Source organism: Ambystoma mexicanum, chromosome 10 (assembly GCF_040938575.1).
Source record: "Ambystoma mexicanum isolate Mex_15411 chromosome 10, UKY_AmexF1_1, whole genome shotgun sequence".
Lineage (NCBI taxonomy): Eukaryota > Metazoa > Chordata > Amphibia > Caudata > Ambystomatidae > Ambystoma > Ambystoma mexicanum.
Window position 1 is genome coordinate 828,091,369 of NC_090932.1, and position 27,652 is coordinate 828,119,020.

Below are 27,652 nucleotides of genomic sequence, written 5' to 3' on the forward strand. Positions count from 1 at the left end.
GAGATAGTGTGCATGTGCATGCCTATTGTTCATGGGCCAATAGTGTTTTTGTGTACGTAGCAGCGCCACATGTGTGAACCAGGGAACCGCGCAGGTGCGTATGCATCGCTACCGTGTTTACATTATTGGATCGTGTGGGGGGAGGGGGCGGGGGGTCTGTGAGACTGCATTTGGAAAGCCAGGGCAGACCAATGCTTTGTAATTCTGCAATTAATTTGGAAGCAACCATTGCAAACCCGATTGTTTCAGTGTTTACAAGTTGGAGATGTGTAGTGCATATCACATGCAAACCAGCATATACATATATTTTTGTTATTATTTAGATGACCCACCATAGCCCCTCCCCCCCATGACTCCTGCTACCACCTTCAATAGCTATGCCATGAAAAATGCAATCGCTGTGTCAACACTGATTTCTGAGAGATGAGCTTCGCATTGTGACTGCAGCCATTTCAATCTGTTTTTTTTTTCTTCTGAATGTGTTCTGCCAAGGTGTGCTGTATACAGTCCTTGGATCCTGTGGCAAGATTTGATTTGTAGATGAGCGTTCGGTGAGGGGGGGGGGGTGCGCGGGCGGGGGCTGCCTCTTACGTCAAAGGAAATTCGATACGGGAGACTTTGGCCGTCAAGGCTGTGTAATGGGAAAATGCGGGGCGCTGCGTCTGAATCGCTGCAGCGGCCTTGCCGAGGGGACGCGTCGGTTTATGCAGCGAAACTGCAGCCCTTTCTTGGGGGAATGCCGAGCGTTTGCTTGCAGGAGAGCTGGGTCTGCAAACTGGTATGGATCGGTGGAACTCCCTTTCAGTCAGCAGACGCTGCATGTCTGCTCCTGGGGCCCTGGAAAGAGGCGACCGAAATAGTCTCCTTGGGCTTGCAGAGCTTTGCTGCTTTTTAGCAAGAGGCCTGACGTAGCTTTTCGGAATAATTGCAGGCGCCTGTCAATCAACGGCTACTGCACCAATAAGGAATCCGCCACTGAGCTGAAGTAGACAGAGGCTATTGAGAGCAATGGAATCGAGGAATTCGCACCCACTTTTTGTTAAGGCACGGCTGCATTATTCTGGAACCCAGCTATGTGACCAGAATCGATGTGTGGCTTATTACATTTTTATTTGGGAGGAGGGGGTTATTGTCTTCAAATCCCGACAGACCCCCAGGAGTTCATCGGAAACTAGGGGTTGTGCACGGAATAGTGGAGTGTGAGTTAGGCTTGTGGGAGTGAAGGACAGAAATCAGCATGTACCTGGGGAGACAGATGTGGATATTCAAATGAGACAGGAATAACATCACACAGAGTAAGATTGCGGGGCAAAAGGGGGCAATTTCCCTCCATAACCTCAAATCATATAACATCAAATCATTTCGTTTCGTTGTTATAACCAATGCCCAGTGTTTAGGTGTGATTATGTATGAAATATCCCTATTCCATACGCATGTGATAAATTATATATCATACTCTTTAATATCAGGCTTTTATATAACGCTTCATGACGGATGCCCACTGCTTCTGAGCGCTTCAATGACAACCGATAGTATGGTACAATGCAAGCATAGGTCAACTACCGCCCTAGGAAACACGAAGGTTGTACTTGCCTTGCAAGAACCCGCAAGCTTGCCCCGTGTCCCATGTGATCGCTTAGCTTCTGAGCTAGCCACCTGGATCTACTAACATATGATAAGAAAATTGAATCCCAACTCTCAATAGTGCAGTTTACATTTAAACGAAGGTGATGGAGTCAGTAGATACCGCCTGCTGGCAGGGATCGCTTTAGGCATGGGCGAGCCGGATGGTCACCCGTGATGCACCATTAGTCCCCTATTGGCTCCCCTGCCGCGCCAGCTCGTGGGAGTCTTCGAAGGGCTCCGCCGAGCGAGCACGGTGGGAGGAGTCCTATTGAAATTAAATGTGCCCCACTCCCGTGCTGGCGCCGGGCACTCCAGCACAGGAGCGGGGTGCTTTTCATTTCATTGGGGGTACTGCTGCTATACCAGCATGGGGCCGCCTTTCAATCCTCGTTGCCCAAGGGTTGTAGTGCGCTATACAAATCCAAAATAAAATAAAATAAATAAATAAAATAAAAGGGCTGCCCTGTGCTGTTTTGGCAGCTGCATTCTATTTAAGTGATTAACTCCCCACTCCAGCACGGGGCGCAACATTTTGTTTCCTCGCCCTGGTCGCTGCCAGAGCTAAGACCGGCCGTGCCTGCGGGATTCCAGCGCTAGCTCGAAAAAAAAATATATCGGCTGGGATTGGCAACCAGAGTAAAGCACCTGAAATCATTCAAGGACGTTCTTCACCATGATATGCTAGCAACAACGTGCAAGCTTTTGTTTTCGAACTAGCCCGTGGCTGCTTGGACTGCTGCTATGGACAATGCGTGCCAGTAGAAGCAGTGGTGCAAGCAGGCAGGGCGGCCCTATTGCTCAGTGAATACATTGGGCCGTCCAAGAAACTCGTATATGGATATTTCTGTGAAGGAACTTCGCCGGGGATCCCAAACATATACTTTAGGCAAAGCAGAATCTAGCAACGTTTACTGAAATATCTGGCAGTCGGGAGCCTGGGGCAGAAGAATGGCGCGGTACACACTCGCATGGGATCTCCTGAAAACGATTCCCGTTATATGACATAACTGAGGACCAATGAACGCTGACCAATTTCCATAGAGAGGGCAAACCCGATCACTTCTTTCAAAAAATCCAAACATCTCTGTCCATACATCACTGCAAAGTAGCAACCTGGTATGATATGGCATGTATAACGTGCCTATACACAAGGCGCGAAAACATGCGCAGACGACAGACACAGAAGGGAGCAGCCAATCAATGCGTGCAGATGCACGCGCGCGTGTCCGTGTGTGAGTGGTATTTCCTGCGTTGCTGTGTTTGACAAATGTGCCGTGCGTGGCCTTTGATTTCCTGTCTTTTCGTCGGGCCACTGAAAACAAGGCGTGTCAGGCAGCACTGGGGCTGGGCTGTCATTGATGCAGTGGCCTGTCTGTCAGAGCTGACAAACAAGGAGGGGACAGAACGGAAGCTGCGAGGAGGCGGTTCAGTTCCACAGCCCCCTTGTCCCCCCTTCTCGGCAGTGGCACATAGGTTTAGTAACCCCGGTTTCCCTGGGTATCAGAAGGTCGTGACGTGTGTTGACTTGTTTATCGGGATTTGCGCACCAGCAACAAAACGGTGCTGTGGTAATTGACATAATCACTAACAGCTCAGAAGCATTATGCCAGTGTTGCTAAATGCCTCAACGATCATCAGAACACACATTGTAACCCACACTGTGCGGCCACCACACGCATAAGGAGATGAGGATACGATGTGACTGGGCCAGGATGTTCCCAGAGACCTGTGTTTGTATTTGTTCTCCAGCGTTGGGCAGTCGGTTAATTGTTTCGGACCATAAGACACTGCCTTGATTTCTTCAAGGACGGCTCAGGAGCAGAACATGTGTGTCCCTGTGACATGCGGTCTCCCGGTCACAGGAACGTGGCCCGAGTGCTAGTGGACTGTATGCTTAGATGCAAATTCACCTGCGTGTTGGTGACCAAGTGAAAATGTGTCAGACCTCCAAGCAAGGCATGTCTTTTTAGACGCACACACTGTTAAACCGGGACCTGTGTGTTAGCTCCTCCCATTTCCTCGATTGAGTCCTAGCATGAGAAGTGCTATGGCTGAGAAAAGCCAGGATTGGCTGGAGTGTCGTACTCCACGTGGGTACTCGTGTAACTACTCACGACGTGCTGCCTGTTGCAACGGACCACCCACACACTTTTTTTTTGTGTGGCCCAAGACATTTGTTTGAGGTGTGTGGTCCACGGCCCATCCTTATGAATGTGCGTGATGGGATATCTACAAGCTGTTAGGAGCGTCAGAGTGCTATGTAAGATAGCTGAAGTGGGGGTCAGAGTGAAACAGCCTGGCTGATCAAGGCTTGCGGCACAGCTGAGTATGGCTATTAGGTATGATGGCGCCTAGTGTGTCTTTCGCTCTTGAAGGTCGATGGTTCTGTTGTGTAATAAAGATGCCTAACTCCACTCCCGATTGTTCCCTAAAGCATAACAACGGCGACCACTTAGTACCATCCTCAACAACCTCATCTAGGCAATCACAACTAGTAACCACACACAATAGGCACAATTGACAATCATTGATGACAACTGTGTGCATTGAATAACAAGACATGGTGCCTACGTCTCTATGTCTGGACGACCAGCAAAGAACCCCAACATATCTACCACTGAAGGAGCAGGAGATCCCATTCACCCATCAGCACTGTACATGAATGAGATAATGATAATGATGTGTTATTTATATAGCGCCTTAATGCAACGCGTGGGATGTGGTGCATGCGCTGCCACTCCGGCTGACAGATGCCCAGCAGTGGCCACAGAGGAAGGAGAAAGGCAGCCAATGGAGTGGGCAACTCTCCTACCACTGTATCTGCTGAATATGTAATCATGGGTTTTCAGCTCTGGGTGAGGCATGGCCCACGCTGTGTGGGTCAATCACATGGTTATGATCTGATATCATATGACAAGTCATTTATAACGCGCCTATTCACAAGTGTTTCTAGGCTACAGCAAACAACCGCCTAAAACAACGCGGAGCGAGGATCAAGGCAGACAATTCACTCTGCACCTTTCTCACCTCTGCATCCACAGAACATTCAATAACCTAAGCACCAAACTTGGTGAAGCATAACCTACTGCAGGCGTGTCAGGTACTGCATGTGTGTCAATTACTGCAGTGCAAGCAGATAACGCATGCAAAACCGTAATGGAAGGGGAAATAGTGCACATTTAGCTGGCTCCCGCATGACTGCTCTGTCCTCAGTAGATGCAATATGGCTGTGGTATTCTCGTTGAAACATGGCCCACTGCACGTGGGCCGCTCACTAGGCTAGAAACATGCAACCCACCAGATTAGTGCACCAGAAGGTTCATGAAGTGCACTCACAGGAAACCACACTAACCGCTGTCTCTGCAGTGTGTTGCAACTACCCACCTGGCACTCTCCTGCTAAGGATCACTCTGTGCAAGCACACGTCCTCAAAAGGTCTGCACTGGAAGGAAAGAGGGAACCAACTCACTCAACAGCTCTCTCACAAGTTCAGCATCAGAGCATGCAATAACCACTGTGCACTCTGTGAAACATGCCTACTGCACGTGGGCCAGTCCCCGGATTACAAGCAAAATAAGGGCTGCAGTGGAAGGAGCGAGCGAGCCCATTCACTCAGTCACACACCTTACGACGATATCTGCAGTAAATGTAATAACTGATGTCACATTTTTGTTGCAACATGGCCTACTAGGGGTTGTTTCACTGGATTGCAAGTAAACGACCTCCAAAAAGTGTAGTGGAAGGAGCAGCACCCCTCTCACAAATATATCAGCAGCACGTGCAGTAAACGCTGCGCCGCTCTTAGTGAAACATGACCTGCTGCATGTGAGCCAATCCATGGATTACTAGTAAATAACCCCCACAGGGCCACAAGGAAGGTGTAGGAGGCCATCACCCTGTACCACTGTCAGGAATGTAGCTGCATTACACTAACACACTGCTGTGGCGCTCTTGGTGAATAATAGCCTTCTGCAGCATGTTGGTAAATCCGTGGACTACAAGCAAACTACCCCCAAATGAATGACTGCAGTGAAAGGAAAAACAGAACCCATGCTCTCAACGCCATTCGCAGCACTCTATATGCAGTGCATGCAATACATCATGGGCCGCTCTTGCTGCAGCAGGGCTTAGATGGGGTTAATTCACTGAATTCCAAGCAAACAATCTCCAAGTTCCAACTAATGCACTGGAGCGAGCAAAGGAGCCCATTCACTCTGCAACACACTCAGTGCTGCATTTGCAGTACATTCATTACATGCTGGGCCACTATTGGTGAAACGTGGCCTATGGATTGTGGGTCAATCCCATTATTACAGAAAAACAACCCACAAATGAATGCAGCGGAAGGAGCCCATTCACTTGACACCAATATCAGCACTGCATCTGCAGTACATGCAATAAACAGTGGGCCCCTCCACGTGCATTATGACCTACTGCATATGGGTCAGTCCCTGGATTACAAACCCCCAAATGACTGCCGTTGAAGGACTGTATCTGCAGTACATGCACCAAACGCTGTGCCCCTCCTCGTGCAATATGACCTACTGCATGAGGGTCAGTCCCTAGAATACAATCATACACCCCCCCAAAAAGACTGCAGTGGAGGGAACCAAGAACCCCATTCACAAGACACCAATCTCAGCACTGTATCTGCAGTACATGCAATAAACAATGTGCTCCTCCTCGTTCAATATGAGCTACTGCATGTGAGTCAGTCGCAGGAATACAAACAGACAACCCCCAAATGACTGCAGGGGAAAGAGCCAAGGACCCCATTCACAAGACACCAATCCCAGCACTGTATCTGTAGTATATGCAATAAACACGGTGCCCCTCCTCGTGCAATATGACCTACTGCATGAGGGTCAGTCCCTGGAATACAAACAAACCCCCAAATGACTGCTGTTGAAGCAGCCCTGGGGGCCCATTCATGTGACACCAATCTGAGCGTTATAGCTGCAGGACATGCAATAAACATGTTCCCCTCATTGTGAAATATGACCAGCTGCATGTGGGTCAGTGCCTGGATTACAAACAGACAACCTCCAGATGTTTGCAATGGAAGGAGCCAATGAGCCCATTCACAAGACAGAAATCCGAGCACTGTATCTGCAGTACATGTAATAAACACTATGCCCCTCCTCGTGCAATATGACATGCTGCATGTGGATCAGGCACTGGATTACAAACCAACCCCCAAATTACTGCAGTGGAAGGAGGCCTGGGGGCCCATTCATGTGACACGTGACACCAATTTGAGCATGTTATCTGCAGTACATGCAATAAACGCTGTGTCCCTCCTCGTGCAATATGACCTACTACTTGTGGGTCAGACCCTGGATTACAAATAGACAACCCCCAAATGACTGCAGTGGAAGGAGCAAAGGACCCCGTCCACAAGACATCAATCCCAGCATTGTATCTGCAGTACATGCACTAAATGCTTTGCAACTCCCAGTGAAATATGGCCTACTGCATGAGGGTGAGTCCCTCGAATACAAGCATAAACCCCACCACCCCAAAAGACTGCAGTGGAGGGAACCAGGAACCCCATTCACGTGACGCAAATCTCAGCACTGTATCTGCAGTATATGCAATAAACGCTGTGCCCCTACTCGTGCAATATGAGCTACTGCAAGTGGGTTAGTCCCTGGATTACAAACATACAACCCCCAAATGACTGCAGTGGAAGGAGCCAAGGAGCCCATTCACAAGGCACCAATCCCAGCACTGTATCTGCAGTACATGCAAGACACACTGTGCCCCTCCTCGTGCAATATGACCTACTGCGTGTGAGTCAGTTTTAAGATTACAAATACACAACCTTATATAACTGCAGTGGAAGAAGCCAAGGACCCGATTCACAAGACACCAATCCAAGCAACGTATCTGCAGTAGATGCAATAAACGTGCTGCCCCTCGTCAGTTCCTGGATTACAAACAAACCCACACATGACTGCTGTTGAAGCAGACCTGGGACCCATTCATGTGACACCAATCTGAGCACTATATCTGCAGGACATGCAATAAACAGTGTGCCCCTCCACGTGAAATATGACCTGCTGCATGTGGGCCAGGGCCTGGATTACAAATAGGCAACCCCAAATGACTGCAGGGGAAGGAGCCAACGATCCCCTTCAGAAGACACTAATCCCAGCACTGTATCGGCAGTACATGCAATAAACGCTGTGCCCCTCCTCGTGCAATATTACCTACTGCTTATGGGTCAGTCCCTGAATTACAAGCAAACACCCAGATGACTGCCGTTGAAGGAGTCCTGGGGGCCCATTCATGTGACACCAATTCCAGCACTGTATCTGCAGTACTGCAATAAACGTGGTGACCCTCCTCGTGAAATATGACCTCCTGCATGCGAGTCAGTTCCTGGATTACAAACAGACAACCCCCAAATGACTGCAGTGGAAGTAGCCAAGGAGCCCATCCATTCGACACCCATCCCAGCACTGTATCTGCAGTACATGCAATAAACGCTGTGCTAACAGACATGCCGATGTGAGCTAAAAATAGACGTTTATTTAACACATCTGCCCACTGAACATCTCACAAACGAAGGCTGGTCAAAACACGGACTTCAGGCCCCATTATAAAAAGAGGGATCTGGGGAGAAAAATACCATATCGTTTTTATATCAAGTAATTCCATTGGATGTGGATAGTTCGTTTTCCTTCACGGGTGCGTTTCGGGGATTGGGCAGGCCTGCCCTGAGGAGAGAGCTGCCCCCCTCCCCCCAAGGACATTGGGAAATCATAGTCGCGATATGGTTGGTATATTGCAAACCACAAGCATGTTTCATCCTGACACAAGGCAAGAGCAAAATCAATGTGGCCTGAATGACTCGACTGCACAGGCAAAGAAAAACTCCACGTATGCCAAAAAGTATGTCCTTTAATACAAAAAAATGTCATTCTCATAGAATAAATTTATTTCAATAAATGAATAGAGCCCGTCGCCAAATCCTGGCGAGAGAATGTATTCTACGGTACTGTTGAAGACGTTTTTGCGTTCAGTCAATAAAATATAAATATTATTTATAACGACCCCCTAATATTTAGCTATGGTGGAAATGAGCACGGGGTATCGGATGGGCACAGCACCAGTAACGCTATGGGTTGCACTGAAACCTGATTGGTTAGACGAGAGGAGGTGAGTGCCTATGCTAGGGTGTGCATGCGTGCAGGCGGTGCGTTCTCGGCAGCCCCTGGCCTTGCGCGTGGGGCGGCTGTTCCGAGGGGGCGCATGCTTCTGGACAGCGTTCTGATGAGTGCTGAATGCGTTCTTAAACGCCGCACGAGAGAGGGTTACTGAGAGGCCTGGTAGAACCCAGGTGGGGGACAGCAGTAAATACAGCCTGGGCGTCTTGGAATATGGCCGGCGGTGCACTGCGTGATTCGGTGGTGTGCTGACTCATGGAGGCGAGGGGTGGGAGAGGGGGGGGGCATTTGGCATCGGGAGGCGTGGAGGGTAATACACTGGGCCAGCGGCGTGTTTGTGGGCAGGGGCAATAGTTGTGTATGTTTTTGTCTGTGTTGCTGTTTTTTGTATGTGATGGATTGATGATCGGCCATCGTTGCAAGCCACAGCTTCTCCGGCCCACAGACATATTAAAGCGCCCGCCTTTGGTGCTGTCGAGGAAGCAGAGATGATAAAAATGTGATGGGCCATAATGGCAGGCGCGCATTTCGGCCTGGAGTATAAATGCAATGGCGGAAGCGGACGGGCCGGCTAGCAGCGCACCAGTCATTCTCCGGTCGAGGCGTGTAAGGCTTCTGTGACATCTGATAGATTACATTCAGGGTACAGTAATGGATCCATTAATGGCAGGTTCGGGAAGAGCCGGCGCGGGAGTTCAAGGGTGTCTGCTCCAGATCAGGCGCACCCGGCCATGCCGAACTCTGGTGCTCGAGCGCCCTCTGTCGGTAAGCTGGGATGCCTGCCTTGGCTCTCGAAACATGGCAACAACCCATTAATAATAACGAGGGGCACGGAATACACTGTATTCGGCTTCACTCGGATTCCAGTGGACAACGAATCTTCGTAATGCCAACCGTTCATGGCATAATCGAAATCGTTAAGTACGAAGACTAATTGTGTGTGAGGGGGGGGGGCTGGGTAGGGAGGGCAAAGCGGCGAGGGGCGGATAAGGATTGTGATTGTTCGAAAAATAGCTGTTATTTTATTTAAGGAGTGGTCCTAGTCCCAAAATATGACATGTGGTTCAATTGAAATGAGGAGACATGCAGACAATGGCGCCTGTGGAAGACGGGTGTTTTTTGAGGTGACGCACCTGTGTGTGTCCTTGGAACTTGTCCAGGGGTAGGGTGCGCGCGCCTGCTTGCCATGCACATGGCAGGAATGGCTCGTGTTGCACCCTTCCACAGCCTGGTGGGATTCTTCTGCAATGCATGCCAATGTGACGTGGGCCCGAGTGACCTTGTGAGGAAATAATACGCAACGTGCATTCAATCATACGTGTGCCGACTGGAAGTCTGGGGTGTTGTGTGGCGGATCGGGGGCATGACTGGGTCGCGGAGGAATTATTTGTGTCAATGCTTAAAATTGGAACATGTCTAATATGTGTGTGTGTGTGTGAATGCTTTTTCATGAAAATCCTTATATTAGAAAAGCTATACCATACGCATAATCACTGTACATTGATTAAACATTACCTGTACAACTAATGATCACTGAAATTACAGAATAAATATATGCACAATGTGTTGACTCTTTAAGCGTGTGTAAAAAACTGTTAAACGTGATTTCTACAAAGCTGTTAGTGATATATTGATTTCTGTGTGCATTATGGGTGTGCATATATATATATATATATATATATATATATATATATAGACACAAACACACGCACACAAAGATGCATATAGGTTTATGCGAGTATTCAAATATATAAATATGCATATCACACACGCTTATATATTTAGTAGCTTTTAAAAGGAAGTGCAGAGCATCGATTAATCCGTTACGGTCATGAATTCACAGAGGCGGGTCCCTGGCTGCGTTCTGGACACTGACAGCAAATTTGTAATTAGGAAATATGCCAACTATGAAAATAAACAACATTTGCATGAAATCCATGACAGGTGTGTGCAAAATAAGTATGTGCGAATGGATGGATATGTCTGAGAGTGAGAACATTCGAGCACTACCCTCCCTTGCAGTTTCCAGGCATGCAGCAAACTGCATTAAATGTACAGAATTTGTGCCATGGGCCAATCTTTGTATAAGAAAGCCGTAATTCCAGTCCCCCTTCCCTCCGCCCCCCCCTGAAAAGGTAAGTTACTACCAAAAAGACACGTGGAAATACTTAGCGGGATCAGTACACAGACCCCCATACCTTACATGGCACAGTCATGTATTTTAGTCTCCTATAAAAAAATAATGATTGATAACGTTGCTGGCAACAGTCTTGCGAAGGCACTTTGTAGAATACGGTCAGAGTATGGCCCTTCCCCCCACACCTCTGGGGGAGCGCAATAGTATATGATCTGTTTCATGCGTTTGGGGGCACTCTTGAGTTACGCGGGGCTAGAACCGGTAGGTGCTCTTCTCCAGGACTTCGAGGTAATCCGGCTTGGTTTGGAGTTTGGCCCTTAACTCGAGGTATTCGCTTTGGGTTTGGTCAGAGAATCCCTTTGCGGTGGCAAACAGAAGGGTCTCTTTGAGTCTGGCATCCTGCTGCAGGTCCGGGTACTGCATGCCCGGGGGGTGGACGTGGAGTTCTTTTAATTTGGGTACTGTGCCATACAAGCAGTCCACAAAACCCACTGTGGGTGCCGCCCGGTCTCTGTCCACGCCCCCGGCGAAGAGCGCCCCATTCTCATGAAAACCGCCAAACTCCCCGGATGGGTTAACAGTGACGATTGTGTTGAGCTGTGAGTTGGATACCGCCAGCGTCCACTCCTTCTCCTTCTCCATTAAAGTTCTGTAGTTGCTGTTGTTCTCCTTGGTTTCTGCAAACTCCTCCCCTAGTTCCTCCTCGCGGGGTTTGTAGATGGGGTTGTTACACATCTGAGTGACCGGGTGTGGGATGTAGTCGTACACATGACCTGTGGCCTTCTCCGGCGAATTGTGAGGCCGCTCCTCGAAGATCCGGCATTGCATCTGGATCCCCGTCAGATCTACCTCCTGTCTCTTTTTGAAGGGTAGTTTCTTGCGCCTCCTCAGCACGAAGGCAAAGAGGCCCGCGGCAATGAAAACAGCTGAGAAAAACAAAATGAGGAGGCTAAGGATAAGCACAGATAGGGGGACCGGGCCCCCTGCTGGTGCAAACTCAAAGGCCGAGGAGCTGGTGGGGACGCTGTTGCCAGGCACAGCGGGAGAGGCCGCAGCAGCTGAGTGCAAGAGCTCGGGGCAGAGGACCTCCATTTCGATGGATTTCAGGTCCTTGTCAGTCAGGTTCTCCGGGCTCCTGCACAGCACATCCCCCACCATAATCACCGAACTAATGGTGTCAATCCACTGCTTCAGGGGGACGATGTCACAGGTGCAATCCCAAGGGTTCTGCTTCAGGTCAATCTGCACAATGGCATTCAGGTGCTCAAGGACGCCCTCTACCGGAAGGTAGAGGAAGTGGTTATTTCTCAGGTTCAGCCTGGCCAAGGAGGTGCCTGCGAAAGCATCGTTAGGGAGGGTTCGAAGCAGGTTATCATTCAGGAACAGCAGCTTCAAATTTGGCATTAAACTGAACGCAGCGGGCTGGATTTCTCGAATTAGATTATATTCAAAGTACAAATAGTGCAGGGTCTGCAAGCCCCTGAACATACCTGGGGTCAGTTTTTCGATATCATTGCCATTTAAATATAGAGTCTTTAAATTTGGAAGGTTCACAAAAGCGCCATCTTGTACGTAAGATATTCGGTTGTTGCCCAGGTGCAATAAATCCAATGAGGAAAAATTCCAAAAATCGGACCTGTAAATTTTCTGTATCAAATTGCCACTGAGATACAGCTTCTTAGCATTGAGCGGCCGTGGAAGCAGTTCTGAAATATTGTGGAACCCCCTCTCTTTGCAGTTGACGGTCAATCCCAGATCGTTGATGTGCAGGTTACAAAGGCAGCCGGTGGGACATATTATGGGAATGGGTGGCCTTGTCTGGTAGGCTGCGACTGGGGGCTGGTTGGGCCCTGGGTAAAGGCCTCGAGACGTCGGTGGAGGCTTGGGCAGCCTGGGCTGCTTGGTAGGTTTCGGCTGACGGTTGGAGGTCTTGTACTCTACAGAAGAAGCAGTGAAATGGAAGGAAGACAGCATGGAAGATGGCCTGGTGGGCCAGGCGCTCTCCTTGCTGGATGTCAGCTGGGGGATCCCCAAACTGGCCTCCACCTCGCTCTCGGTCAGCAGAGGGCAGAGCTTGCTGCGTTTGATCTCCCTTAGGTCTTTTCCATGGAAGTGGAAAGGGGTCTCGCAGGTGATGTCCCCCACCAAGGCAGTGTAGGGGATGCGCTCGAGCCAGCTCTTCAGCTGCACTATCTCGCAGGCGCAGTTCCATGGGTTCTCCTCCAGCTGGATCTCCATGAGACTGCGCCCAATGTGGTCCAACATCCCCCTGTACGTCAGGATCTTCAGCCGGTTGCCACGCAGGTCCAGGTGAGTCAACGACACAGATCTGAAGAGGTTCAAGGGCAAGAGTGGGATCAGATTGTCATTGAGTATCAGCACCCTCAGCTTGCTCAGATTTCTGAACGCCCCACTCTCAATCCGCTTGATGACATTGTAATCGGCCTGCAAGTATTCCAGACTCTCCAGGCCCATGAAGGTGTCGTTCCTGAAAACGTCCAGCTTGTTCTCGTGCAGATAGAGCCGCTTCAAAACTTTGAGGCCGTTGAAGGCCCCCGCCTGGATGTCCTGCAGGGCGTTATTGCCAAGGTTAATGGACACGGCATTGTTCAGGTGGAGGAAGCTGTTGGCGTAGAGCCTGCGCATGGAGTTGCGCTGCAGGTAGAGCTTGAAGGGCCGCGACCAGAACTCTGTGATCTGGCTGATGTTGGTGAAGCCCTGGCTGTCGCAGTGGACGTGGAAGAGGCTCTCCTTGACCTCGCAGTAGCAGGGATCGAAGCAGGGCTCGTCGATCTCCTCCGAGTCCTCGAGCAGCGGGATGGGGGTCGTCCAGCAGAGAGCGATTGTGCTTATGAGAATGGCCCACCGCATACTTGCTTTGAGGCGAGCTTCTGCGGAGGCAGGGTCCATCCTTGGACGAGTAAACACTGAAAGGAGAAGAGAAAAGAGAGACACGTTAAATCCTCTTACACGTGAACACATGTAACCTTGCATTAACCTGGCCACATAGGAAGGAACTGACGTCCACCGCCTGTACTTATCATGTGTGTGATATTTAATCATGCATTATCACCCTCCCCAGCACACTCTTACATAAATGACTCGGAGACATCCCCTGGTTCCTCTGCACCAGCCCGTTGGCTGCCTCCTAAAGGGGGCCTTCTGCATTAAATAGGCGTCTATTGACATAGAAAATACACTCTATGTCATACTTGTCAAACCCGTCACCGTGGATTGTCAACACGCCGTCGCCCCTGTGCCCTGGAGCGTCGGCACAACCCTGAATTTAACACCAAGAGCGGCAGGTATCGCCACAAAGTTACGATATCAGAGCGAGCGCGGCTGAATGCCGCAGCATCGGCTGATCTGTTTGAAGTTCAGTCCTTTGCTCTGATTTGCTTTTTCATTTTTGGTTTTAATTTTTTTGGTGTGGGGGGGGGGTGGTACCTGCAAACATAGGAACGCGGCCGCCACTTCGAGAGCCAGTTCAAATGGAACGCCCGGGGGGTGTTGGCAGCGGGGTCCGAGCGCCGTTTAATTCCGGCACACCTTCACATCGGGCGCTTTAGCTGATTAAAGCGTTTAGCGGTGATTAATCTCCGCGCAGCACATGCCCGTGAGGTCAGCAGATCCGGGGGCGCGAGGCTGCTGAGTCTGGGAGGACCGCTGATTTACACGCTTGCTCCTCGGCTTGGAGACGGGAAGCCCCACACACCGGATCTGGTTCAAAGTCAAGTCGGGGGTAGGAGGGAAGAGGGGGGAGGGCGTCGCGGGTCTTCCAGCCCCATCCTCCTAAAATCACAAACACCCGAAACAGCAAATGCGAGAAACTGAATCCCCCGGCAGGCGCCCACAGTGTCCGATTTAGACTTTTATCTCGGGGGGGAGGGGGTGTGGGGTGGGGGGGATGAGAGGCACACAGATAATCCGTGTTAATGACACGGCTCTGCTGCAGATCCAGGGCCATTTATAATGTGGAAATGGAGCAGCCAGGAAAGGGACAGCTGCTGGCTGAGAATGGGAGATTTTCTCATCCCTGCGGGGCGACTTCTAGACGGCAGAGCGTGCCACTTAAAATGGGGCAACGGACACAAAATGAACTATAAACATGATCAGTTTGTGTATCCGTCTCGGGGAGGGAAACAGGACAGGGGGGAGCCGTGTTCGCAGCTGAGATACACAGCCTGCAATTAAGAGGACGCAATTCCAGCAACGGCTTCTTCCAGTCCCCCCATGAACATGTAAAACTCTAACCACACGTGCAACATGCACCCCCCTGGGGAGCGCGAGAAGCGACTTACCCGTTTGCCGTCGGTACATCCAGGAAAAAGAGGAGGTGGGAGTTGGGGGGTCGCTCCTTCCGTCCCCTCTCCCGAGGCTGTGGCAGAGGAGATGGAGCCGGGACGTGCGGGGAATGCAATGGGCGGCGCGCAGCCCGCCCGGCGGCTGCTGCCGATTCAATGGGCTGCTGCTTCAGTATGCAGCAGCAGCAGCAGCATCAGCGGCGGCGGCGGTGGCGCCCGCACCACGGTCAGCACCACGGTCAGCACCATGGCTGGCGGCCGCGCCAGCTGCTGCCTGCGGCGGCCGCTCCTCGCCCTCCGCCCGAGTCCGCGCTCCCCGCTGCCCCGCTCATCGCCGGCGCATCACTGCGAGCCGCCTTCAGCCCGAGAAGCTTGGCCGGGTCTCCGGCGCTCCAGCCCCCTCCTCGCTCCGCCAGAGCTGGCTTCTTTTTTTTTCACGACGTCAAAAAAAGAGTGCTAGGAGAAGGAGGAGGGAGGGTTTGCGGGGGACATGAAAGTCTCGGGGCTGCGCCTGGCTCGGGGACGCGCACTGGGGCGCCCTGCTTCTGCTGCTTCGTGTTTTACGTGGGAGGGGAACGGGAGGGGGGGGGGGGGGGGTTGGCGGATGAGGGAATGCACCCACTCACTCGCGCGCACGCAGAGGCACAGGGGGGCACAGGAGGGGGGGGGGTGCGCGCGAGTCGACAGAAACGAGGCCACAGCTGAACGGGGGCTGCAAGGAGACCTGCCCACGGCTCCACCGAGATATCAAACAACGCGATAGCCCTCTAATTGCTCCGAATAAGTATCTTTCGAGAGAATCCCCCCCGCTCTCAGCAATCCCAAAATGGAGCTTCCCTGGCAGCTCGCGCCTGCCCAAATTCTGCGCAGATACCTTGCGTAAAAACACACACACCCGCGAGGGATCACACATGCTCCCGAGGAAGCCCCGCGTGAAACACCGAGAGGGGAGAGGGAAAAACAGAGCAGGCGAGAGGGAGGGGGTGGGCGGGAGGCAGAGAGGGGGCTGCAGTCAGAGGAGCGATGCTTCTTGGAGTGTATTTTGGAGCCTGGTATTTAGGGCACGGTTTGTGATGGCAAAGCTTACCCTTTAGGCAGTGTGTCCCATGTTTCCCTGTTCCCTCAGTTTGGGCAAAGCACCGGACGACTTCATCAAAGTGTCCCGCCGCACTTGCTGCTAAGAGGGTCCCACTGAGCATCCGAGTTCATCTGTCATGGTTGGGGGGGGGGGGAGGGGGCAACCGGCTGCGAGTTGCACGTTCTCTATACAGGAGGCTCGTACCGGACCTGGCCGCCCCCGCCGAACTTTCTCACGCTTCCTTCCTCACATCGCCCACTGGAAGGGCCCAGAGAGGCACGGACGCTGCAGCCCAGCACCGAGGACACGGAGGTAACATTGCGAGAGCGCAGCACGGGCCAGCCTGGTTCCGCGGGGGGTGTTGGGGGTGCTATGAGATGGTCAACTGCCCCCGGGCCTATTGGAAGGACGGCCCCACGTTGTCCCGGTGCACAGTCTTGGCAGTTTCCCCCTGGAACGCAGAGCCGAGCTCCCGCTCGGTTTTCAGGATTCAACATCCCGGTGCTCGTACTGTGGAGAATAGCGCTGCCCGAAAATGCTGCATAGCAACACGGAGTGCTCACCGCGGGAAAATCCTGATTGGGGGGGGGTGGGGGGGTTGGCGGGGAGGGGCGCCAGGCTGCACACGATCAAGCTGCGTTAAGGGAGGATGTGTATGTGGCGGAATCACGTTGCATACCAGGGACATGCTTCACAGCCTGTGCTTTTGCCATGTTTAGTGTGTGTGTGACCCCCAAACTCGAATGCAAGATTCACGGAGGCCGCGGGTCGCTGCCTGCTGTTTTCGTGACTTAGACCGTCCTTCTCGCCGGTGCATTCCTTGAATGGTACTTTTGAAAGGTATATGTGGACCTTTGAACCCATACATGCACTTGCGTTAGAAGAGCTGCGTCAGTGCTGCATTAAGAGCAGCAGCAGCAGAGAGAAGGGCAGCTTTGGGCTGGGAAATCACAGAGGCCACTTCACGTGGGAACACAAACAGGAGCCATACATGACGCTGCTTTGCTCTTTCGGATCCGTGCACACGAGCTGTCTCTGCTCCTACCCCCCGCCCCCAGGCCCCGAATCACTTCCCCACATCACCTCCTTCATGGAGTGACTCGAGGGACCGAAGGAGTTTATGGTGATCGATTCAGACCCAGACATGCGCAAACGCGTGTGTTTGTGTGTGTCTCCCCTGCGTGTGTGTGAAATGTCGCCACTTAGTGCATGTACCGACCGCGGAGAGCTGCCCTCCACCCCATAGCAACGCCCCGTGCTTCCCGGCACAGACCTGTCCATTTCACGCCTTCACGGAAACCCCGCACCAAAGCCAACTGCGGCCCCCGGAAAGAACATGGACGAGTCCCTCGTTCCTGTTTTTAACTTTAATTGGAGGTATTCACCGCTGTCCTTCGAACCACAGCCGCACTGCAAATAACAAGCGACTGGGGACTGTGTGCGCGATGCCATTAATTTACTTCAAGCTTTCCTGAGGAGATGTCTACATGGAACTCCTCAAGGAGACTCCATACGGACAGGGCTGGACTTGGTTATAGGAAACTCTGCAGAGTTCCCCTGGGGGCCTCGGCCCCTGGCCCTCTTTTGTGTAGTAACCTATTTGATTTCCAATGTTCTCATGGGAAAAGGGCTGGGCTTGCTGAAATGATGGGGCCTCTTTGAACATTATTTTCACGGCCTCTTTTGGTTCTCAGTCCACTCCTGCGAATAAGTGCCAGACCCTTACACCCCCCCTCCCCCCACTGCAACACTCCCCGCAGGGGCCACATTCTTTCAGTCCGAGAAGTCAAGGAATGAGCAGTTAGGACAGTTGAGTACATTGAATGTACAGTGCCCCTTACTGCTGACGTTACCATAGTCTCTCTCTCTCCAGCCCCCTCTCTCTCTGTCTCTCTGTCTCCCCCTCTCCCTCTCTCCCTCTCTCCCCACGCCACTGCCTCCAGTTTTCTGTTTGCTTAAATCTCTCCATCTCAGGCTACTCGGCCCTTCTCCCGGTGTCTCCCCTTCTATCGGTTTCTCTTTCGCTCTCTCTATCACCCTCTCTAAACATCTCTCGTCTGTCTCACTCGCTCTTCCCTTTTTCTATGCCTAACTCTCGGTTGACCCCCACACCATCTATCCCACTGTCTTAAGACCTTGCACACTCAGTTCTCAGTCAGTTTCTCCACCCGCAACCCTCACTCTCCTTCACACTCAGCCTCTCTTCGTGTATCTTCTCTCTTCCTGTCCCTCTGTCCGCGTCTCTCTTTTCCTGTGTGCTGCTTTCGCCATCTCTGCCGATCCTCACATTCTCCCTGTCTCTCCCGGCTCTCTTTACTCGCCATCTCCTCTCGCTCTCTTAAAAACTCTCTGTATTCATGAGTAACCCCAGCTTTCATGTGTTCCCGTTCGGTTTGACCTCCCCTGACCGCTCACACTCTGTCTCCTTGTTTTATCCTGGCTCACTCCGTTTCTCAGCTAGTCTCTCAATCTGCACCCCCCATCGCCTCTTTCACGCTCTACCTCTCTCCGTTGCTACCTCAGTTTGTCTCACATCTCTTTGCCTCGGTCTCTCCCCCATCTGTAGCCCCCCATCACTCACCCCCTCTCTGTTTCTCGGTTATGTCTTTTCCCGCTCCCCACCCTTTTTCCTTCTCTCTCGCTGTCATTATTTCCCACGTATGCACAGAAATGCGTGTCTATATTTATACACCTCACTCTGTCTTTGTCAAAATAACCCTGTCTCTACAAATTGCCAGTCCCTCAAGAATTGCGCACGTTCAAGGACTGGCGGATCAGCTTCTTTCGGCGCAGGAGTAGATCCGCGCACTTCCCGTTGCAAAGACGCGTGGACGGGACCGCGAGAGATGCATCCATGCCACGGCGCAGCAACGCCCCGCAGTGCCCGCTGCAAGGCTGCGTGCACACCCGACGACTAGGACGGTGCTTTATCCTGAGCAACGGCAGGCAGGCCACAATTCCAATAGGTCTTTCTAGACCGATATTTGGATATCTGGGTAGTTTTGCAGGTTTTAGAAAAAATACAATTACAGATGAGCACAGCGATGGGTGGCTAAAGAGCACGACAGGTAGCCACATGTATAGGAAGAGTTAACGTGTGTGTGTGTGTGTGTGTGTGTGTGTATTATTTATTTATTGAGTGATTCAGTCACAAATTGGCGCATTAATACATACAGTGAGAAAGAAAGAAAGAGAAAGGAAGGAAAAAGAAAGAAAGAAAGAAAGAAAGAAAGAAAGAAAGAAAGAAAGAAAGAAAGAAAGAAAGAAAGAGCGAACAACATTACATGGATGGATAGTTGGGCGGACAGACGAGCGGATGGGTGAATGGCTTGAGGTTTAATCGAATCCTAGCTAGGCCTTTGAAGTTTGATCTACAGCCATTTGGATAAACAGGCATATACCATTTGACGAGTGAGAGAGAGAGAGAAAGAAAGAGTGAGGCCTATAGTAAGAAAGATACAATCAACCAGCCAGCCACTAAGACCGTCCTAGAGAAAAACATGTGCATTGAGAGATGCATAGCCATATAGACAGATAGCTAGATACATGTATAGATATGTAAACATGCACCTATGTAATAAAGACAAGCATGCTTGTCTAAAGGAAGTTATAGATCCCTGTTGTTTGTATACATATGTAAAGTATAATATAACATTTAAATAATTTAATAACAGGAGGTTGCCAGTTAATGATATATGTGTATATCTGATCGTGTGCACACAGCTAGGCATCATTTCCTCGACCATATCGCTGAGAGATCCTCGGGTGAACGACTATTCAATACATGTTCTTCACATAACATTGCCAGGCCACACAATTCAGTGATTTAAAAATCCATGTCATTGAAACATGTCATCAGACCCATGAATTATCTCTGAAATCCATGCGATTGTCATGAACTATGTAGATGGAGGAACAGGAAATCAAGACTACAGTAAATATATATATATATATATATATATATATATATATATATATATATATATATATATTGGGTCGCATCTCTATGAGGGTTCCATAATCCCCCTACCTAAGTTTCTAGATGTCTTGATCTTATTTGATGGTCATAGTAATATGCAATATATGCAACTTTCATATATCCCTCTTGCACTTAATACCACTCTGCAGGATCAATAGGTGGATATGCATGAAGACAGTCAGATAGGTAGCCGGACAGACACACAGATGAATGGAGAGATACTTTGGAGGATAGATTGGAGAGATCAAGATAGATCGAAAGATAGGTATGTAGACAGAAAAATAGACAGAGATAGGTAGATGGGCAATGTCTCTCTCGCTCTCTCTCTCACACACAGACACAGACACACACACACACACAGTCACATAAAAACAGTGATACAGTGAAACAAGTTTTAAAAGTGGAAATATTACTACTAATAACACACTTTAACAATTGACAATGTTAAGGTAAAAACATTCCAAATTAATTGTTTCCCCAATACTTGTTTGAAAAAAAATATTTATCGTGCAATAGGCACGTTTTTTTTAATTTTAGCAAATACTACACAAACATATAAAAAGAAAATATGCATATTCGAATCACAGTTAAAATTGATCAATCAAAACACTCAAATTTAAAAGAAAAGAATAGTTAAAAAGAACAGAGAAAAAAGAAATAAGAATACATTACATAGTATAAGATAACAGGCCTCACAAAGTGTCATAATGTTTCTTCTCTACACATTTCTCAATTCACCACCAAGTTAAGTTTCTTCAGGATTCTCACCACCTCGGCAGTCAGAAAACTTTCATGGCCTGATGATAATCTGTCCCAAAATTCATCCGTATTTAACCAGTATGCATCATGAACAAACCTAGAGAGTCTTTCGACTCTCAGATCCCAGGTACCCGGACAATTAGATAACAGGAGCTTAATTGACTGACATTCTTCATTGTCACACTTATCACAAATGCCACTTGTAACCCCTTCTTTGTCTCTAATGGATAGTATCTTGAGAGCTAGCATTAAGTTCAACCAAAATCTAAGAAAGGATGATCTCATACGTGGGTCAGGTGATGTGTTTAAATAGCCAGTCAAAACCGACAATCGTTTGCCCAAAACTGAAAAAAGAGGCTGATACCTTAGCCTTCTTCATGCTGTCTATTGTATCTATACAATCTTGCCGTTTCAACTGTTCCTTGACTTTAGACGGATTTTGGACGAAGAGATCAACGGAACAATCGGATCTAGTCAGTGGGCCTCATTACACATTGTGCGGTAAGGGAATACCGGTACAGGTAAGGAATTACAAGTACCGGTAATTTCCTAAGCCAATCACGACCCAGACCCACCGCTATCAGCGCACCCGTTAATTACGGTGCCACTAATAGCGGCAAGGCAGCGGGCACGCGACCCCCAGGCCGGAATTAGCGGCATGGCGCTAATACCAGGCCATCACAAGCCATGCGGACATGGCATTAGCGGCATGGAAAACACCCAAAAACCCCTTACCGGCATGGCGCTAATAACGGCATCGAAAAGCACCCGTTAAGAGACCTGAGCAGTGTACCCATCTACCACAGGTGGACACAATCAGCACAGGTGCATGCAATGGAGACAGGCAGCACAAGAGAGCACACCACACCCCTACCCACACCCCTTCCCACACCAAGATGGTCCCAATAGCAGCAGCATGACATGACGGGCTTGACTACATGATAGCAGTGCAGCACCAACAACAACAGCCCACATCAGAGGTGACCCGTAACAGGTACCCATTCCTCACACCATACAGGCGATGCCAGCTATCCACTGAGGAGGTGGCTCCTAACCCCTGTACAGAATGCACAGAACCAGCAGGAAGAGGACAACAATATTGCACATCCCCGTACCTGCGTCGTGATAGAGCTGGCAGTCAGCCTTCCAATGACAGTGCTCCGCTGCCTAAGCAGCCTGGGTGAGGCACTCCTGTACAGCCGTGTCAAAGTGGCAAAGATAACCATGGCATGTGTAGAGCATCAAAAAATGTGCATATGATGGAATGTGCCAATGCCACCTGAAATTGACATGCAACCACCAGAAGAGCATGATGTGGATGGGGATGAGTACGGGTGGAATGCCCCGGCAGGACATGCAAGAGGCAATGCCAAGGAGGCACACGATGTGCGTCAGCATCTGATTCTGATATCCCATCAGGCACAAAGGTGAAATAGCATGGACGGAGACGGATATTGTTGCCCTGGTGCATGTTTTGAGTCCCACAAAGGACCCTGTCCAAAATAAATGACACATACGCAATGATGGAGACCACGCTTGGGTTTCAACTTCAGAACAGTGTATATTGAACAGAATGTGATAAGAAGTGCAACACCCCAACACACCCAAATGCACCCTTACCCCCCTGCCCCCCAAAACACCCAAATGCACCCTTACCCCCCTCGCCCCCAAAACACCCAAATTCACCCTTACCCCCCTCCCCCCAAAACACCCAGGTGAGTCTTATGGTGTCTACGTTTCCTGCCCCACATGTGCCACCTGGTCCTTGGTGGACCTAAGCCTCAGGGCCTCCACCAACATTGGGTTGGTGTGATGTGGGGCGCCTCAGGTTGCGCAGAGAGCGGCGCAGGGAACTCGCTGAGGAGGAGGTTCCCGTCGATCCTGTGTTGGGGGTTGGTGATGCTGCTCCATGATGTCCCCAATACGTAAAATGGCCTGGCGGAGTTGGCCCATTTCTTGGCATATCCTGTCAGTGCAGGCCTCAATGGCCTCCTTTGTTTGCCCTGCATATTTGTTGAGGTCATCCCTTAGACGGCCTGTCTCGGCCACATGCTGGGCGACCAGCGCAGTAATGTCTTCCTGCCTCCGGGTGATGGTTGCAAGTTCAGGCAGGCTGGTAGGTGCTGCTGGGCTGGACGGTGAACCCTGGTCCGTGCTTCCGGTATCCGGTGAGGACACCTGAGGGCTCCATGCACCTTCTACAGTGTGGGTGTCATGTGCTCCCTGGCTAGCAGATCTGGACGTTGCCCTTGGACTCCCCTCAATGGACCATGTTGGGCTGGGGGTATGGATTAGTTGTAGGACGTCGATTGTGTCCTCCTCGTCAGTGGGCGGTGCGGTGGCTGCTGCCTCCCCAGTTGAGCTGGTGGCAGCTAGTGCGTGCCCTCCGTGCTCATCTCAGCAATGATGGGGCACACTGGCGTGGGTTCAGCTACAACAGGAGCCGTGCCCTCAGGCTGTGATGAAATGGTGCTCCTGCCGCCCTTGGCCCTCTGCAGATGGACTGTCCTCCTAGTTTCCCTGGAGGTGGTGGCGGTGTCACCTTTCTCATGCATCCTGGCTTTTTTGGCTGCTGGGGGAGTACGTGCTGCAGTGCTTGTGTCTCCAGTGTCTGTCGGTGAACCTGTGGAGGACATAAATAGGGTACATCATCGTTAATGGGTCTAGGTGCCTCATGCAGAATGTTCGCATCATGCTGCTCTATGCATTGGGGCCTATTTATCAGTGATTCTTGTAATGGGGATGTCGGGTTGGTCATGCATTGATGGGTCTGTATTGCACGTGTATATGGTGATGCATGCATGTATGTGTGTGGCTGGATCAATGGCCGTGTCATCGACACATGTTTGGGGTACCCCCTCACCCTTCACTGTGCATTGTTTGACGTATACACTCACCTCCATCAGATGAGATGGCCACACCATGCTCCATATCTCCGACCCCCTCTATGGCTTCGACTCCTATTGTGGAGGCACATATCTCCTCCCACTCCTTCATCTTCAGAGGTGATTCTGCGCCACCTACTGTGGCTATTGCAAGGTTGCGGTTGACAGATAGGATATTCCACACACGGAGCCGGAGGTCGTCCCACCTCTTGCGGCAGTCCTTCACACTGTGGGTGGTAGTGCCCTCCGCACTAACTTTGCGGGCAACTTCGTCCCAGATGGCCTTTTTCTTGATAATAGCCTCCCGGCGCATATCATTAGCAAAGACGACTTCGGCATTGGCTGCAAGTGTGCTAGTCAGCATTATGAGCTCCTCAGGTGTAAATTTCTCTTTCCGCTGACGATCTGAGGGTTTTTTTAGGGCCTTTGACATCTTCGGGCAGTCCTGGATGGTTTCTTGTCAGAGTTCTCCGGAAAGAGGTCCTGGATGCAGAGGATGGCAATGGATTGTGTTTTTAAAGATGGCCGCCATTCTCTTTCCCGTTCCTGTGCGATGACGCTATTTCCGGTTCCGCTTTTTAATGGTGTCCGCTAATAGCGGTGACCGCTATTTGCATGTTGCATGAGGGAGGAGGTGCTATCAGCACTTTGGTCGAGGCCGGTAATGGGCATTTTGTTGACTTTTGCGGCATGGCGGTAAAGTCATTTACGGCATGGCGATATGCTCGTGTCCGCGAACTCGTAATGGGACGCTATTAGCAGTCTTTTGCGAGGGCGGACACGCTAATAGCGCCATGCCGTAAAATTCCGATTTTTACCGCACAACGTGTAATGAGGCCCAGTATCTCACAGCATTTTTTCTTAAATTTGACCAAAAACCCATTGTTCGCATGCTGCATTGTGAGAGCCACGTCCTCATAAAGAGAACTCTTTAGGGGATCTAAAATCAGCCTATACAGGGAAATCCACTTCCACTCCATCCATGGTCTGAGAGATAACAAACCTAATTCATATCTAAGGCATACTACTGGGACACAATTCAGAAGGTTTAAACTTTGATTCCACAATTTAGCCTCTATTACATCCCAAGCTACATCCATGGAAACTGGATTGAAATCCAAACCAAACAATATTATGGGAACCACCTTTTTATAGAGAACCTTACTAGAATCAGTAGGGGACATTTTAAAAATTTAGATTTATTTCTTTTCATTTGGGCTCCCAACTTCATGACTTTTAAGTCGATAGATAGGAGAAGATGACTTTTAGCTGGAAAGGATTGAATTGTGGCTCCCAAATAGATCAATTCAGATACAATTTCTATGGGTAGGTGGTCCAAATTCCAGGTGTAGCGCTTCACTACCTTTTCCTGATGTTTAAATATTAGTGCCCTAGACTTTGTGGGATTAATAATTAGGTTATTGTTATGAGCATAGATCTCCAATGCGGACAGAAGACGTTGAAACCGAACCTGAGAATGATCCAAAATTACGACGTCATCCGCATAGGCCTGCAAGTTAATTTTTGTATTTCCAATACCTGGTGCTATTAGCCCTATCTCATGCATCCATTTGGATAGGTCGGCCATAAAAAGAATGAAAAAAAGGGGAGCTATCAGGCATCCCTGATGCCCAACTCTCTCAATATTCATAGGGCTTGACAATAGTCCGGATCTGGATAATCTCACACGCATAGTTGTATCCAGATGTAACTCTCTCAAAATTGATAGTAAATTTGGAGGAAGCCCCCAGCGTCCAATTTCTTTCACAGGAGATTCCCATTTATTGTGCGAATGCCTGGGAGAGATCGACCCATGCCCCGAAAAGATGGGGGGGACCCTTTTAAAGAGAATTCACACTTGAGCAGCTCAGAACTAGGCCATTAAATGACATTGACATTCCCTTCCTGAACCCTGTTTGCTGTCTAGGTATTATTCCCTTGGATTTAGCCCAGGTCGCTAGCTCCCCCAATATTAGGCCGACAAAGATCTTACTGTTGGCGTCTAGGAGGGAGATGGGACGATAATTTGAGGCTAATAATCGGTCCCCCTTCTTATAAATGGGTATCACAATGGACTGTTTCCAAGTTTCTGGCAACTTCTTCAACATAATGATGTTGTTAAATAGGTGTTGTAAGACCCGCACCCAGGTGGGAGGATTCATTTTTAAGATCGAATTTCTAAGGCCATTAGGCCCTGCCGCTTTTGGAAGAGGAATATTTCCTAATTAACATTTCAAGGTCTGTACTGTTAAAAGCGAGCAACCACTTAGATATACTTTTTATCTCAGTGGTTGATGTATCCGTAGATCCATAGACCTCCGAGAAGGGATCAACCAGACATGTTCTTGTATAATAGAGTCCTGTCTCTGACCAGAAAAGTCATAATTGGATCCAACCATTGTCCAGAAATTTCTGGAGTTCCTCAGGCATAGTGAACGTAGCATTCTTTCTCCATCTTGTTGAAATACAAGATGCCTGTACGATCGCATCCAGTTTCTATATTTGTTATTCAGAATATGAACACCTTTTCTGTAGGTCTCTACATCACAGTATGTTTTTTTAAGCACCGTGCTTTGTTGCCTCACGCTTTTCTTCTTTTCCAAGATGTGAGCATTAAAGGTGTGTTTATGCACCATATGTGGTTTCTGAAGCTGGGCATCGGATGGAGACAAATTTAAGAGGAAGGAAAGGAAGCCCTCCGGATCACAATATCCCGACTATTGTTGATCAGAGAGTCGGTCAACCATATCAGTCATTTTGTTATTGAGTACTTTCCCCCCTGTATAAAATTTCCTGATGCGGTTCCCTGCCAGATTAGACAACAACTTATGGTCATAGAAGGAGACGACTGCATCACACTCAAAGCACAGGGTCTGCTCTAGCATTACATGACCATCGATATTTCCATCTCCTATTCTTAATCTTTGGCAACTCTCAAAGACTTTCCTAGAAACAAAGAAATAATCGATTGTTGAGAAAGATGTTCCCCTGTGCCAAGTCGGAACGGTCGGAATGTCCCCCTGAATGTTACCATTGAACAGATACAGATCCCAGTCCCTCATAAAGTTTACCCACATAGTGCCATCACTACTATTTGATCGAATACTTCCTGTATTTGGATCTTTTGTACAGATACATTGTGAGTTCAAATATCCAGCAACAATTATTTCATCTGCTGGTTATTGGGACGAGCATTCAACTAAACAGTCTGAGAGAGATTGCAGGAACTCATTTAAGGGGTGTACAGGAGGGTTCCAGTACAGATTTACAATCCAGCTTGAACCAAATTTAGTACCTCTTTTCGTTACTCTTACTATTAAGATGCCCTGATTTCATTGGATAGTATACTTGAAGCATTAAAGGCATCGTTGTTACAAGCAAGTGAGGAGACCCCCCATTGGTCTACCCCCTCCCGAACACTGTGCCATTTGTTGAAACATAGAAAACCCATCAAACCCCCACCACACAGGTTATCCATGACTCTTGAAACAAGATCAACTCATAATTCTTAAATATATGGGATTTTCTAGGCTCTTCAGTGCAAGAGGCATATCCTCTAGTATTCCATGAGAGAACATTAATCTGGCTCTTCACTAGAGCTTCTGCTGACTCATACCCATTTTCAGAAAGACTTGCGAAATTATCTCGGGCACCATTTCCCACATGTTCATTGGGACTGGTACATTGCTGCTCACACTTTGTGTAGCTGGAA

At 49.6% G+C, this 27,652-nt stretch overlaps 1 protein-coding gene and 1 long non-coding RNA gene across 6 annotated transcripts in view; one reads left to right on the forward strand and one right to left on the reverse strand.

Moving 5' to 3' along the window:
- Nucleotides 1–8,514: 8,514 nt before the first annotated feature.
- On the reverse strand, nt 8,515–16,463 carry SLITRK3 (SLIT and NTRK like family member 3). Of its 4 annotated transcripts, none has more exons than XM_069618483.1 (2): nt 16,327–16,463; nt 8,515–13,862 (listed from the first exon to the last, which is right to left on the reverse strand). In XM_069618483.1, exons 1-2 carry the CDS (start codon nt 16,436–16,438, stop codon nt 11,188–11,190), a joined length of 2,787 nt encoding a protein of 928 aa, XP_069474584.1. In that variant the 5' UTR covers nt 16,439–16,463; the 3' UTR covers nt 8,515–11,187. The 4 variants fall into 4 exon arrangements, with proteins under 4 accessions (XP_069474584.1, XP_069474585.1, XP_069474587.1 ...); XM_069618484.1 differs by lacking the exon at nt 16,327–16,463 and adding an exon at nt 15,237–15,797; XM_069618486.1 differs by lacking the exon at nt 16,327–16,463 and adding an exon at nt 14,383–14,742.
- Nucleotides 16,464–16,540: 77 nt separating this feature from the next.
- LOC138491780 (uncharacterized) overlaps nt 16,541–27,652 on the forward strand; it is a 184,646-nt gene continuing 173,534 nt past the window's right edge. For both annotated transcript variants that reach the window (XR_011276084.1, XR_011276083.1), the window contains exon 1: nt 16,541–16,629. This is a non-coding gene — a long non-coding RNA (uncharacterized lncRNA). The remainder of the gene's footprint in view (nt 16,630–27,652) is intronic.